Raw genomic sequence first — 16,257 nt, forward strand, 5'->3', positions numbered from 1 at the left:
ACATCTATAACTAAGTTTATCAGTATTTAAATAACAATAAATAATAAAGAATGTTTGTTAATAAGTGCGAAAACTGGCAAGAGTGGGGTAGGTCTTGAGGCGGAGGAGTTCCAGTTCCGTCTGCAGCATCACGATGGTGCAGTGATTGGCCTGCACGTCTCTGATCAGACGGCTGCGCATTACCAGGGTCTCCATCCTGTGAGCAAGTGGATTAAGGATAAGTAGCTACAGTTGGGCTGTTACAAACGGGCAAACTCTCATATAAGTCATTTTTATCAGATTTCTTGCTCACACTTATGGCAGTTGTGCAGGATAGTCACATTTTTTTTACGTAACTGTTCGCACGTTTGCAATAGCCCAACTATGATAAGAAGTGCTAAATGTAGTAACTCTTCTGGTTTTCCTTGACATGACATACATATCCATGCGCGACGCAGATTGCTTTCCATCAGGTGATACTTTTTTTAAGTATTAAGCTGGGCGGCGTTTGGCCGCTATCTCGGTTGATGGTAAGCGATGATCCGGTCTACGAGTATCAACAAGTATCTTAGAAACTACCGACCTTTTTTTGTACACCCGTCGTTGTCTTATCGGCTCCAAGGCATCTTCATTAAGTCTCTTTTCGGACACCTTCACGTTAAGATTCGTTATCAACTTCTCAATCTTTTCAGCTGCAGCTTCCATGTTCATTAACTTTACCTGAAACATAATATTTGACCAACGTCTTATAAGTATAATGACGTAAATAAAATCATGTTTAGGTACTTTCTTTAGTTATTTGGTCTTTCACCTCAATTTCTCCGGTCCTATGAATTTGTTCGTTGAGTATCTTGTTGACAGCCAACTTGGAAGCTTCATTCTCCTTCTCCATCTTCACGTAGTCCTGCTCATCCGTGTAACCCAGCTCTTTGTTTTTTAAGTACAGCTGCAGTTCTTTTGGAATCTGAACAATTAGCAATTTATCTAGGTTTAGTAGGATATAAATTCGCTAGTTGGCGAACAATTTAAAAAGGAATCAGTTAGACAGATATACTAAAATATTATGGGGTTCATAGTAATTTTGAGCTGTATTCCTGTATAAGTGACATATTGCTACCGTCCGCGAATAATTTAGAAAGGAATGAGTTAGACATTTGTTTGCGCATCATACGCAACTTCATAGCACCAACTTTCTGAGAATTAGAGAAGATTTATCCTGCTTAAGCCCGGTATCTTTGGGTATGCAGATGACAGCACAGTTGTTGAAAGGTATGTGTCCGATGAATCCATGGTCGAACGGTTGAACTCGTCCTTGAAGGCGGTCTCCGATTGGGGTGACGCCAACTTGGTAAAGTTCAACGCTACCAAAACCCAGGCGTGTCTATTCTCTGCCAAACGGAGTCAATTTCCGCTGGCTCCTACTTTCCGAAATGTATCCGTTTTGTAATCACCTTCAGTCGCTGGTAGGAGTACAGCTCCTGTTTCATATGTCGCAGTTTCATTAGCATCTGTGCGTGCTCCCATTCCTTGGCTAGAATGCCCTTACGGAACTCCATTTGTTTGCGCATCATACGCAACTTCATAGCACCAACTTTCTGATGATATAAATTATTACGAGAAGAAATTAAATATAGCAAGGCTTAAAACATGTAGATATCGTTTAAGGACCAATTCGTTACCAGTATGAGATTGTTAATAGTCTCGATGTCCACTTTGGGAATAAGTGTGGCATCATCAAAGTCTTCTATGTGTCCTGTTGTTATGATCTCCACTTGTCCCGCTGGCAGCACCAGCTGGAAATCCAATCAAAGAAAAATACAAGTTTTAGTCATATTAGAAGGATAGAAAAATACAAGTCACCTATAACCGCCCTATTTACTGATCTACAGCTGCTACGATAAGAAAATATCAAAGAGAAGGCGATCGAGAAACTATGTCATTGGTTGTGAGAATAATCTCGACTAACGACGGGCGAAAATGCGATCGAGCGAGCTCACTTCGAAAGTTCGAATTGATAGTTACAGAATAGCTTAGCAGAACATTGAACACTCCAATTAATACACGGACGCTAAGTATAATCTCGTATCGTATCGTACAGGTGCACATTATGGCACGTAATACCACTGTACAATGTACACCCATTTTTCACCACTTTTGCTTTACCAATGAGGACCAGAGACCTTTTGCTTTACCAATGAGGCAGCTAAGTATAATATGAGTAAGAAATACCTGAACGGTTTTGTTCCTGGCTTCCAACTCCACTGTCTCTCGATGCTGTGCGACCTTACTCTGAGCCGTCACGAGGAAAGTCCGTCGGGCCTGAATCGCCTTGTTCCACGCGCTAATGGCGCTGTCTACGTACGTCATCTCCTGAATGAGGGCTCTCATCTAAGGATAAATATTAGTAAGTGGGAATTTCGGTTAACGATTAGAAAAAATAGTAATAAGTAGGCTCTCTTACTCGAATTTCGTTCTCAGTTTTGGCTCTACGCAGCTTGCACATAGTGGCCCACATGTGTTCGTCCATCACCGTTGGCATATTGCTGATCTGGTCCAACTGCTCCATTCTATAATGATCATGGATAACAAGAGTTTTGTTAGAAAGCTTTTATCTCATTGATTAAATCGTTCTGCGAGATGTCGCAACTACTGCTAAGTACAAGTAGGTACAAATTCCCGAGATCAATTCGAGGGTCTTACAAGGAATGGCGTTAAGCAGAGAAACCTTAAGTTATGACTCATAATACTTTGTGACGTACTCACCCTTTGAAGTAGTCGAAGCAGTCAGGGTGCAATAGGGGAGGCTTGGTTCCAGTCGCTACTGCCAACGCGAGCTCGTACAGCACCACTGGTATCATCGTCACACGCTGGTGCCACTTCGGACGCCTCCTAAGGTCATAATGTACTTGATGTCAGTACAAGGATAGCTTCGACAGTTCTTTCTAGGGTTCCATAGCCAAATGGCAAAAAAACGGAACCCTTATAGATTCGTCGTGTCTGTCTGTCCGTCCGTCCGTCCGTATGTCACAGCCATTTATTTTGCTCTACTGTCTCTCATTGTTCTAAAGATATATTTACCAGCTCAAAAACTTACTTAAAAAACTTATAAGCCTGGTCAACTATGATGGGCGATATATCAGAGAAGTGGTTTTTAAAAGTCTTGTCCATCTGTCTATCCTTAGCCGTGAGAGCTTCGTACGCAGCCTGGCAATCGAGGCTCTGGTCCTGTATCGCTTGAAATTCAGCATTCAACTCCTCCAACTGCCGTTCATATAGTGCTATATGGTCTCTAAAGTTTAAAACAATGAACAATTAGGTACCACATCAATTACCAAATAGGCGCGTCTTAAAAGACGAAAATGGGTGAAAGGTAAAATTTTACAATTATTAAGTATTTATGTTTTCTTCACACTGTAGAAATTGAATTTATACCTGATATCTTCTATTATTTCCGACATTACAATTCGGTCCAGGTTCGTTCTGCGCAGGCGCATCAGATTGAGATTCTCTTGACCAATAACAGAATCCACTTTGATTTTTGTTAGCCACGTATCTCGAACCTATTAAAAGTAAAAAAGTTGCTACGACTACACTTCTAGAAATTCTTTGGAACTAAACTGGTTAATTTGATCAAATGTAGGGCTTTAGTTCTTAAGTCGAGAAATGGATACACCAAGTTTAAGTATCCCTTCATATAATCGGTAAGTACCTTCTGATTGAACTTGACGATTCCTTCGTTGAGCACTTGTGACAACTTAGCGTACTCAGCATGCAGCATTTTGCGGTATTTATCCCTCTCTTCATTTCGGAATTTCACTTTCGCTTCATAATCAAATACCTGCCTTAAATCTTCTTCGTTAAAGTTCTCCGGATCTTTGTCCAACTGTAAGACGAAATGGGTAAAATCGACATTATGATTAACCAACCTTTAAACCTTAATAAAAGTAAGTAAGTAAATTTAAAATGTTATGACCATGCATTGCGGCATTGGAATAGGTTTCTTGATTTCCTCGTGCCATAACTTCTCTAGCACACCATCCATCATCTCTATTAGAGCTCTTTCGCGAAAATCGTCCTTTGGGCCCGGGTCTGGAGGCACGATCACGATTTGACTCGGGCTGATGTACGGCTCGATAGAACACTACACAAACAAAATGAGGTCAATTAAGAACCACCCCTGATTTTATAAATTTAGAGATGAATGACTATTTGAATGCTCTACCTCTTCAGGTTCTACTTTGATAAGTTTTTCCACATGTTCCTCCTGTCTCCACTGCGGATCTTTGATTTCTATTTTCAAATGATGAAAGCTGCCTCGCAAGTCAGATAATTTGTTCAATTCTGTAAAAATGTTTAAGTTATATCGTCTTGACAACGTGTATTTAAACAGAAATTCTGTTTAGATTTAACTGTAATAAAATTAGAAAGAAAAACCTTCGATAATGAAACGCAATCTGTCGTTTCTCTCAGCAACGAGTGCCACTTCTCTTTTCTTCAGTTGCATCAGCTCTTCGAATTGCTTGTTGAACCACATCCGCATGTTCTGCGTGTTAAGCTGTTGCGAAGAGAAGAAGAGTTAGATCAAATGAACTGCGTGCTATTTTAAATGCTTTTCCTATTTTACTTGTCGCCTATTCCACGCACAGTAGCCGCCATTAATGCTCTCCTGAACTCAAACACAGATCTTGATGTGTTTATGGATGAATGGAAGATGATAATGTCAGAATGTTTGAATTTTTGTGAGAAGGATGCATGACTGAGTTAAAATTTGTTATAAGTTAAATAGTGTAATTGGCTTCAGCCGTTCTATTTAAATAAATAAATAAATGGATTTGATCTCCAAATTGCACTTTAAGGCTGTAACCTGCAATGGTTACTGTGACTTAACCTCGGTAGACTCATCGATATTTATCCAAAAATCAGAACTTGCCTGCACAATATGATAAAGCCAGTTCATCTGTAAGAAGCTGTAGGCTTCCATCTGCGGGATCATGAAGTGTGGGATAGACACAAAGCGATGTGTGTTGGTCCCCGACAAGACGTAGGGCTCCGCCACCACGTCGACGGCTACATCGTCCTCATCGCCTTCCATTCGGTTATCGCGAAACGAGGCCATGGATTCCGCGTGTGTAGAAATGCTGCATATACAAAATTAAATGAATAATTTGCAGATGTGACCTTTCATTAGTTAACAAATAGTTAATAAAATTATCACAGAGTGTATAAAAATAAATTTTTGAAAACCGAAAGTGTATTGGTGCTCTGACTGACCTTGGGGCAACAGGTACTATTACTGCTGAGTCAGTGGGAGGCTCGACGGTAGTTTGTTCCAGCCAGGGCCGAAACAAGTCCGAGTCGTTCTCCATCTCGATTGAGCGGAGCGCTTCAATCTGCTGTAATTCTGCCCATGTTTCGCGCTGTGATGGCAGCATTGCAAAGTTCTCCACCTAAGTATGAAGGAACCGAGGAATAAACCTTTTTTACGTTATAACACAGTGCGCAGTTTTGTCACTGCTACAGAGTTATGTAATGCTCTGATAACATAGTCTATATCATAGTGTATTTACATGGTAATGACTGAATATCGCGAAGAGCTTGATCCTCGGTGTTTGTATGGTGTCCCAACAGGTCTGTTTGATCCAGGCTGTCACTTTGTCTTGTGCTCTAATACGAGCCTCTGTGTGTAACCTTATTTCTTCACGCTCCTTTTCAGCCTGCAAGGTATAGATACATATTGAATTAGGCATAGATATTTAAATACCTATTTCGGCAATGTTGACCAAATATCTGTCGGTATATTTCATGAAGGTTTTTGAAGTTTCTTACCGCTTTAAGTCTCTCTTTCTTTGCTTCCTGGTGTAGATTGAACTCCGACAACGACAGCTGATGCAGCGGCCGCTCATTTATGTTCTCTTCCAGGAGTTCCACCAGCTTGCTCTGTAGTACCTCGAACACCTTGACCACCTCTTCGCGTTGGCGTTTGTAGTCCATAGCCTCTTCGTTGACTTTCTTAATTTCTTGAATGTCTAAGTAATTTTCTGGGGAAAAATATTTTTTACATGAGTTTATACAATGTGATAGGGGCGAGACTTCTAACCCGTTAAGGCTGAGTACTACATCTAATTTTATCGACAAAAAAAAATAATATGGGGGGTTGAACCCCTAATTGAAAATATTGAAAAATAGTGATTTTTTCGGTAAAAATAATTCACAAATGATTTTTTTTCTCACCAAAACATTATCAAACATATGAAAAAAGTAATGAATTAGTTAGCCAAGGTTATTAGCTACCGTTTGTTGTTTTTTTTTTGTTTCTACGACGCATACAACCTTTGATATCAAAAAAAGTAAAAAAATATTAAAATAGCCATAACTTTTAGGGGATTCGACCACTTCGACCCCCGACTTTTGTCCATAAAATAAGGTGTAGAACTCAGCCTTAACGGGTTAGAAGTCTCGCCCCTATCACATTGTATATTAAAGTAGGTAGGTAACTCAATATCTATCTTTATAGTACTCACTAGGCGATGCTTATATTTCCTAAAGATTAGTGCTTGACGCTTGAAACCTATTTTATGACTTCACGCTTTCGCTTATCATTTTATAATGACAAAGATCACTTACTCTCATTATAGTGTATAATACTGATGATGTTGGCTCTGTCGTCGGTTTTGCAGGTGGCGTCGGAGGGCGCGGTATGTGCAAACTCGGAAAACCCCTGGTCGCGTTTGCGCAGGAAAGTACAAGCCATAGTGCCGCCTACGGCCAAATGTATTAAGAAATCGCCATGCTCATCCACCACAGCACTTTTAACGCCGTATTCGTACCGATGAGTTACTATCAGCTTTAGGTCTGCAAACAAAATAATGTGGGTGAACTATACGAAAGCTGCTGGTGATTTTACTGCTCGGATACATCTGAAATTCAGTGGACATTAGCAACTTAAGTCCCTAAAGTGCTTTAGGTTTTTCAGCTTTTATTTGGCCGACGTGTGTACGTCTACCTAGCGCACCTTGTACTCACTTCTTCATAAATTCACACTATACACACTTCGCTCGTTTGTTCTAGCGTCTAATATTTCGTTCAATTCGTCACTACATCTTCTGTTGAGAGGTTTTATTTAGGCATCGACGCTTCGGAACATATTTATCAGAAATGTCTTACTAAGTACTTATAAAAAAAGAGGGGGGCTCACCGTATTTTACTGGAGCTTCAGGTGATCTGAGTATAACGGTGCCATCGTAGCCAAATGTCATCAGAGTGTTGGCGCCTCTGAACCCACTAAATTGCTTTATATCGTGCCCAGATTCGATGATTGGACCCATCTTCACAGACACCGTTACTCCTTTCTAAATTAACAAATTGTGTGTTATTTTTTGGTAGTAGTACATATACATTTTAAGAGTAGGTATAAGTTTCTAGTATAGCCAGTGTAATGTTCCTTACATCACCATTGAGTCTGAGTATATGCATCTGCCTGCTGAGATGCGGGATGGCGATCATGGTATCCTTGGTGCTGAGTGGCAGCAGTTTAGAGTACGGCCCCTGCATCTTACCCGCAAACTTGTTGTCTTTGCCTGTTTCTGCGTTTACACAGATTATGCGCTCGCCTAGAATGGGAAAGTAATGATAGAATGCTTCTTAAACTCTGTATAACCGATGTGTGCTTTATACGCACCAATGCTATATTTCTCTGAGAATAGTACGAGACTGAAGCATCTCATGGTTGCACCGACTTGCATAAGGAAGCAGTCTGCCAGCCCCCGTCCGAACTCCGTGTACCGCATCAAGTTCAGCTTGTAGTCTGTGCTAACCTGCATCATACAAGATAGTACCGCAAGTTTAGTTGATATCAAAGTCAAAGAACTGATGGACGTTTACATTTTAACTCGACAGATAGATCAGTCAAGTGATTGATTACCTTAAAAATAAAGATGTGTCCTGCAGACATAGCTGCGGCCACTAGGAACCGGCCACATTCCGAAAACGCTACTCTGGACACGATCTGGTGCGTCAGGCACATGCGGCTCTGTTTCTTCAATCCTGTTTCAGGTTCGAAGGTTTGAAGGGCAATACCGTAGTTACCGTTCACCTCGCCGAATATTGCTATAAGTGGATCTACAGGACTTGCTTTAAACGAAACATCTAAGGCTTTAACAGCTTTCATGAAGATCTGAAAAACACACAACAGGTGTAAATCCAGCTTTACACTGTTTTAAAGACAAGTGATTCTATTATGTATCGGTACCTAACTCATAATCTTTATGTGTACATACAAAAAAGAGCGTATTTAAAAGAAAGTTTCTTTACTTACCAGTTTCTGGTCATACAATTCGTATATGCTTATAATGGCATTATCATTCATCATGACCAAATGCTTGAAATCAGGAGCAATCAGCTGTATTTTCTTAATGTTCCTTAAAATAATAAAAGGTATTACTTACACTACTACAACTTACACACAATAATGCAGCTGAGCTATCAGTACCTACCTTTGTTTAACAGTGAATAAATTAACTTCAATTTTGTCTTCAGCGTCTGCGGTGATTTTGTACACGAAGCCACTGCTGGTCCACATGGTCACCATGTCGCAGAATGCATTACTCACTAGACGAACTACTACGTCCATAGGAACGTGCGTCCATTCAACCTTCCAAGACTTCCCCTCCACTTCTTTCCGAAGAAACTGATGAATTACTCAATAAATTAGATAATAGTTTCATTTAACTGTAGGTAGGTAGTAGGTACTACAAAAATCGTTCTAAGTAGGAGTTGGGGTATCCGGAGCTGCGGACCACCTAGCGGGTTTATCGGGGCTCCGGCTCGAAAGTCTAACGTTCCCTCTCGCCTCGCCCAAGGTGAGAAAAGTCACTGGATGATTTTCCCCCCTTAAAAAACTGGGAGTTGGGGTCCTTGCTTAGACCCAGCCCCATGAGACAAAAGCGTAAGTAGTACAAGCGTAAGTAGACAGCAAGTACAAGTACCTAACTAAGGATCTTCTTCTAGCCCTCTTAGTTTAAAACTGATCCCACAGAGAAACACGTTTCTTATGTAAAGATTCCTTACCCGTAAGTTGTCGTCGGGCCCATAAAACAGTAAACCGTTAAGAAATGCGCAAATATGGGTTTGACGGTTTCCTTCAATTTTGTCGTCTGACCATTCTAATGTCTTCACTAGCGCTACACCATCAGACGCCAGCTGTAAGAATAAGATAGAAGAGTTGGGTAGATATTTGTCTAATGCATTGTCTAGTTATTTATTTTGTAAGTAGGTGGGCAGGCCACTAAGTAAGATACACCTTCATCATTAGGTCCACAGCTGAATAATGTCTTCCAGACCGGTCAATCTGAATGCACCTTATCTCAGAGTATTGTTACAATAAAAATTATACTTACACCATATAAGTTAGCTTTACAGTCGATGGAGTACAGCTGGCCCTCGAGGCTCCAACAGATGCCTGCCATCAGTGGTTGTTCCGCGGCGTCCCAGCCACCAACCGCCACAATCTTCCGCCGTAACATGAAGCATTTCTTATAGCATCGAGCCACCTCCCATACGTTCACGCCTTCGCCCCAGCATTGGCCAATAAGCATATGCGTACGGCTGGCCCTGGTTCACAACAATTAGCTATAGTACTGCAAGTGGCACTAATAATAAAGCTGGTACCTACTTATGGGAATGAGTAAACCTTATTCAATCCTACATTCGGTTGTTTTAGAACTAAGTGAACCCCATTTTCCAACATACTCACATGAAGATCTGCTTGCGCCTGTAGACGCCTGTCGGTATGCTGAGCAGACGTTGGTTGGTGCGCCAACACCACACATTCACCAGGTAATTGGGGAAACCAGTGAACGTGGCGATCAGGTCACTTTCCATCATGCAGATACCTTTGTATCTGTTTACATCCATGTCTAAAAACAATGATAAAGCCAAAGAGAATATAACGTTGACTAATCAGCGTTAGGACTAATCCTAAATTAGTAAAATAAGTCTTATTTCCGAATCGAAGTAACTAGTAGTATAAGAACTTAATATTAGAGCTCACCTTTTAATTCTGCAACCACAGAGAGTGATGGATACGCGATGATAAATACCCTAGGATACCGCACCTTCTCCGCGAAGGCGAACATGTAGGAGCGGTGACCTGGAAAGTTACCAATGCTGGTAAACAATGTACATTTTCTTCCAGCGGTTCTTCAGATAAATACGGTGGTGGTGATCGGTGAACGGTTCCCCATATTTACATTTATTATTTTTAACCACTTTATGGGCAGGCTTCTTAAACCTTTGAGCCACCACTATTATAAAGCTCATTAGTTTTATTGGACTATTGAGAACAAGCAAGTGTGGGAGAGCCATGCTTCGGCACGAATGGGCCGGCTCGACCTTCGAAACGCCTGGTTCAAATTATCTACTTATCACAATCTTCTTGATTACTCACCACCCAATACGTCGACTCCATCTCCTCTTTCCTGGTTGTTAGCGACATACACCATCTCGGTGTTGGTCTTGTAATTGAATATAATTATGTATATGTCGTGGGCCACCACGAACACCTCCTTGCCGATAAACGTCATTAAGTCTAGCCGTTGTGGGTTGACCCATCTGGAAATCATAGTATTAACAAGGTATCTGAGAAATTAAGAACCAGTTACGTCTTTCATTCTTCTTTCTTTTCTTTTTAAAAAACATTGCCCACACTAGGATTTTCTCCAGTATCGGGGGTTTGTTTACGAACATACAAATGACACCCAGACCCCAAACAACAGTTTGTGGATCACACAAAGAGTTGCCCCGTGCGGGAATCGAACCCGCTACACGTTGCACGGCAGCCGGTTGCCCAGCCACCGCGCCAACCATTACTGCAGTTATGGCGCCTGCCATTTGAGAGGTTTCAAGTGTCCATCGGCCGCCCGGGGCGATAATTTTGCCGCCCCTTATTTAGATATTTTAATTTAATGTATACTATACATTACATACATTCATAATAGAGAACTTTTCGGCAAGAACAGTCATGAATCAGAGCACTCCCCGTGGTATAGGCGATAGAAAATGCTACGTCTCTACCCAAAGTGTTTCAAGTCGGTTTGAAATTTCCACGCTCAACAAACGCCGCTGAACGCGGTCCAGAGATGTACTTTGTATTCCATTTTTGGATCTCTGGAAATCACCTATAGAAGCAGGCGACTGGAGTGAAATGCTTATCTGTTGAGCACACCTAGCTTTTTCGAGGCTAATTTAGCCTTATCCTCTAGATGGCCACGGAACTGGAAGTCGCTCGAAATGTTGATGCCAAGTATCCCAATTCCAATACCGGGGCTCCGGCTCGAAGAGCAGGAGTAGAGACGTGGTGGTTTTTAGTCAGTAGGTAAGCGTGTACACCCTCTCGCCTCGCCAAAGGCGGGAAAAGTCATATGATGATTTCCAATACCGGCTGAGGCAGTCAGAGGGGATACTGTTGAAACTGAGGTAAAACGAACAACGGTAGTTTTTTAACGGTAAACACGCAGACCTGCGTCTTAGTAGGGTGATCTGAGATTCTCCGCAAAGAAGTCTCGATTTCAGACACAAGTCTGTTTCGGTTCTCGTTGACGTTTTCCCGAGAAATGTTAGAGCGGCCGGTATAATAGGCATCACCTGTACTGTCATCCGCATAACAATGAATGCCGCTGATTTGCAACATATCATTGATATGGAGGAGTAACAAGGTAGGTGATAGCACACAGCCTTGAGGGACACCTGCGTTTACAGAGAGTCGGAGCATTCCCCGTCGACAACGAACTTAATGCTTCTGTCTGTAAGGAAGCAGGAGACCCATTCGCACAATTCTCGGGAAGCCCATAGGAAGGAAGCTTCGAAAGAAGCGCTTAAGCCAAACCCGGTCCAAGGCTTTCGCCAAGTCCAAGCTAACTACCAACGCTTCCCCCTTAGATTCGATCGCCTGTGCCCAACGGTGTGTCAGGTAAACCAGAAGATCCCCAGCCGACCGACCTTTACGAAAACCGTAAAAATTGTTGGTCACTGAGTAGCTGGTGATCCTCTAGGTACCGCAAGAGCTGGTAGTTGATAATGGACTCCATTATTTTCGAGAAGAGGGAAGTTATGGCTATCTGTAGTTGGACGGATCTGTTCGATCACCTTTTTTAGGGATCGGGTGGACCAAGGCCGTCTTCCATGATTTCAGGACTACGCCTAAAGAGTAAGCTCATTTTAATCGGTCCAAATTTGTACAGTCGACTCTGTCTAAAGGTTCCCTCTCGGGGCAGGACCACTCGTTAAAGATTCCATCCCCACTATCACTACTTCCTCCGATCTCTAGTTGCGAAAAAAATATAAAATGGTTGAAATATTTACAAAATATTTTTATTATTTATTGTTTAATTTTGCCGCCCCCTAAAAAGTGCCGCCCGGGGCGGGCCGCCCCCGCCGCCCCCACTACGCTACGCCACTGGGTGAGAGGCCTATGTCTGGCAAAGTACCTACCTAGACACAACTAGATAGGTAGGTATCTCGGAAAGTACGCCCAGACCCAGTCAATGGTAAAAAAACAAAATACAAAACCTAAATGTCAGCTTTTGTATTTCGGAAATTATTAAAACCTTTTACAAAAGAAGCGTTAAACGGTTTAATTGATGGGAAGCGTTTATAATGTAGGTAGGTAGGTATTTTATGAATGACTCACAAAGGGCCTCTTATTCATTGAGCTCCCTTTCAACGTTCCGTTACATTTGCGCAAATTACCTTTAACCATACTACATAAATGTATGATAAAAATGTTAAAGGGCAAAATGCAGATTTAGAAATGAATGTTAGAGCTGAAATTCTTTTTATTAAAAAAAATATACGTCTCCTAGTGGCTTCTTCAAATATTGTTAAAAAATACTAATAAAAGTAATAAATTTAGATTAGAAACTTAAATATAAAAAAATCAAGCAGTTCATTACCTATTTAAAAATAGGAAGTATATCTTACCTTACTTTTGGTTCATAAGCATCATCAACTTCGTCAGGCATTATGTAAATTTGTAATTATTGAAACTTACAACAGTTTCTTTTATCTATTTTGCTTATAATCACAGAGTACTTTTATTATATATGGAAAATATTTCACCTATTAAAATAACAAATTGTTGTATCTTAGCAACAAAAATATACTATGCTTACTGTGTGAAACACAGTATCACATTGTGTTTGATTAATTGTTTGTAATATTTGTGATAAACTTATATTATTTTATAAAATACCTATATATTTTTATAATTATATAAAATAAACTATGAAATTCATGTGCCTTTATTTTTTGATATTTTTTGTAAAGTAGAAACGTACTTCAAACAAAGAGAAGTTATGATGAAACGGAACGCATGCAATCATATATCTGTCAAATTCTGAACCACGGATGGGCAGTGATTTATGATTTTGATAAGAAAGACAGAAAAATAGTATTAGAAATGTGTATAGTGTACGATTTTCTAGGGCAGTGTACTTGTATAAAATGTGAAAAGCGTCAATATAGTAATTAAATCACCATCATGTAAGTTATGACGATTTGCGTAGCCTTGTAGAGAAGTGATGTTTATATTCGTGTATAAAGTTATTTATGAAGATTTTATTATTGTTTGAGTGTTTTTACGTGTTATGATTGTGTTCAGGGATAACTTTACCGGATCTATGGACGATCCGGTGGCGCAAAGATGGAATTCTTCATCGATAGACTTCGCAGAAATAACAATGGATAGAAACTTTGCCCTGCTGCTGGTGTCCCTTATATCTGCGATACTATGGATCGTTTATATAACGTACTACAACAGCCGAGTGCTGGGCTACATCCTGACCAGGCTCATCAACAAGTTCTATTTCCAAGACGACAATTTCAAAATAGGTGAGTGACCCATTTATTTGATGTCTCAGTTCATGTTCATGATCAAATCATATTTCATTTCTAGGTCGGTCTTATTATTAGTAGTAGTAGAATCATGTATTTTTTGTTATTATAACTGTAGCTATTCAGTATCATAAACATATTTCTCTTCATTTCAAATAGCAGTAAAATATAATATGCTATTCATTTTATGACACTATTTTTTAGGTTAATACCTATAAGATACTTATTTCAATGACATTTTTTATATTATACATTTGTTTGTGACATTGGAATGGTATTTGCAAACAAATCAGTATTTAATGGCTAGCTGATTATCAGGAAGATAACAATTTAAATGATTATGCAAAATTTAAGTGAAATGAGTAATAATCTCCTGGAATTGAATACTTGTATTTCACTATTTTTATTTTATTACTAAGCACCTGTTTTATCCCCTCTATACAAGTACCTAATAAACCTATGTGATCGATAGTTCATACAAATTACATTCTTAATTCAAATTTGTTATCTAGGACATAATGGCTATCCAGACTTTATGAAATAGGTCCTAATTGGATCAAACACTTGTTCTTTATTAAGGGGGTCAATGATGAAACACAGATTGAATTTAGTGGATAGAAGGAAGTCCTTTTGAAACAATAAAATAAAATAAATAAATAGATTGTTTACCCATTTTATAATTAATAATGATGTCAGATTATTATAGAATTATTTCTAATAAGAATTCTTATTATTTTTTCTATTACTATTCACAATAACTAAGCTTATTATATGTATGTAATGTAAATAAAATATAAGCAGATGTTTGTTATGAATTATCGAATGGGGCATGTATTGCATTATCAAGGATCAGTAAATAACTAAGTACATAGCTAATTTATAGTCCTAAATATTCAATGAAGCAGAAATTGAGAGTTATTAAAAACAATGATAGTTTTGTTATCTGTGTAAAACAAATATTAGTTTTTATGAACAAATGTAACTGCAATAAGTACCGATAGTCTGTTAGTATCTATAGTCGGAAACAGATTGTTGACTGTAGCATTAAAATTCTGTTATTTTACTGATAAAATATTACTAAGTGCAGTTGTTACACACAAGTATATTGTCTGTGTACTGTGTGTTTGTTTTAGTTTAGAATTAGGCAGGAAAACAGCAGGACATTCATGCAAAATTTATAATGCTACTAATTTAATTTGATCCCATCCCTTCCATGGTTTTTGACTAGCCTAACCAAAACCCGACAATTATAGTGTAACTAGGTTCATTCATCATCATCATCATCATTCAGCCGAAACGTCCACTGCTGAACAAAGGCCTCCCCTTGGTCCTCCACGTAATACTTAATTATTCCCACAATACAAACAACAATGTATTTTAAGTATAGTACCTATTATGAAAGTGCTTTTCGTAATGGTCAATTATTTTCTATGATTTGTGGTTGCATAAAACAATAAGCGCATTAAAAACACAGTTGGGTTTTACAATATTCAAGTTTTAAATAAACATTAGGATAATCCAACACAACAATAGCTTATTTCCTGTTAATGCAACAAAGTCAATGTAATGTAATGCACTAAATAGACCAGGAAGGCACTTTTGAACGTCAACAAATGCTAAACACTTTTTACGGTACTTACTTACTTAGTACACTAAACAATTTTTTCAGTAAGTAAATAACTTACTTTACAACCTTTTTATTAATTTTCAGGTTCCTTCACACTAAATGCTCTGTCGGGTAAGATAATGTTTAGAGACATAGTTTACATCAACTACGACTACACGCTGCGCATACAAGATGGCTACTTGATATTCCGATGGTGGCGGTCCTACGTACCCAAGGATGTGTCAGAAGGTAACATTTTAAACTGTCTGTTTGTTTGTTTTGTAATTGATATGTCTTGTTTTATTATAGATAGTTATCATATTATTGTTTATTATTCTATAGGTATTTAATGTCCACGTGATAATATTTATTTTAGTATATTAAGTATAGGCCGGTTGGAAACGACCTGCATCCAGCAGCTCCCTGCGACCTTAATCAGGTCGGCTTATCTGGAAGTCATTGGGGGAGGCCTATGTTTAGCAGTGGATGTCTTTTGACTGATATGATGATGATGATATTAACTATAGAATCTGTCATAATTTTTGTTTATAAACATGGTTACACACCTGTAACATACAGGAAAAGTACCTAGTAGATAGTTGGTAGTGTCTTTCCTCCTAGTATTAGGTAGTACCTACTACCAGTGAGGGCAACTGTCCTGTAATTTGCAATATAATAAACTATATGAGGATATTTGTGACTTAACCCTTACTGTTTACTATTTACATGCTAATAATTTTAGTAACAATACCTAAGGTATACTTTAAAGGCTTCACCTAATGAGG

At 39.2% G+C, this 16,257-nt stretch overlaps 2 protein-coding genes across 8 annotated transcripts in view; one reads left to right on the top strand and one right to left on the bottom strand.

Annotated features, from left to right (window-relative positions):
* Positions 1–13,121, bottom strand: LOC118273420 (cilia- and flagella-associated protein 43). Its single transcript, XM_035590384.2, has 31 exons — positions 12,955–13,121; positions 10,424–10,587; positions 10,028–10,126; positions 9,731–9,893; positions 9,375–9,588; positions 9,046–9,177; positions 8,472–8,665; positions 8,294–8,396; positions 7,901–8,152; positions 7,658–7,793; positions 7,426–7,589; positions 7,175–7,328; positions 6,604–6,831; positions 5,806–6,017; positions 5,547–5,693; positions 5,251–5,426; positions 4,910–5,117; positions 4,414–4,534; positions 4,202–4,320; positions 3,953–4,120; positions 3,689–3,862; positions 3,412–3,539; positions 3,074–3,268; positions 2,743–2,868; positions 2,441–2,546; positions 2,209–2,367; positions 1,659–1,772; positions 1,431–1,574; positions 791–943; positions 563–699; positions 1–196 (listed from the first exon to the last, which is right to left on the bottom strand). The coding sequence occupies exons 1-31, from the start codon at positions 12,993–12,995 to the stop codon at positions 58–60; spliced, it is 4,770 nt and encodes a 1,589-aa protein (XP_035446277.2). The 5' UTR covers positions 12,996–13,121; the 3' UTR covers positions 1–57.
* A 225-nt stretch (positions 13,122–13,346) lies between these two features.
* Positions 13,347–16,257, top strand: part of LOC118273350 (transmembrane protein KIAA1109 homolog) — a 39,247-nt gene continuing 36,336 nt past the window's right edge. For 6 of the 7 annotated variants that reach the window (XM_050696107.1, XM_050696115.1, XM_050696111.1 and 3 more), the window contains exons 1-3: positions 13,347–13,515; positions 13,634–13,863; positions 15,578–15,721. In XM_050696107.1, the coding sequence (XP_050552064.1) occupies positions 13,514–13,515; positions 13,634–13,863; positions 15,578–15,721 (376 nt within the window). In that variant the 5' untranslated portion in view covers positions 13,347–13,513. The remainder of the gene's footprint in view (positions 13,516–13,633; positions 13,864–15,577; positions 15,722–16,257) is intronic. The other variant, XM_050696108.1, reaches the window with a different exon arrangement.

The sequence above is a fragment of the Spodoptera frugiperda genome, chromosome 1 (assembly GCF_023101765.2).
Source record: "Spodoptera frugiperda isolate SF20-4 chromosome 1, AGI-APGP_CSIRO_Sfru_2.0, whole genome shotgun sequence".
NCBI lineage: Eukaryota > Metazoa > Arthropoda > Insecta > Lepidoptera > Noctuidae > Spodoptera > Spodoptera frugiperda.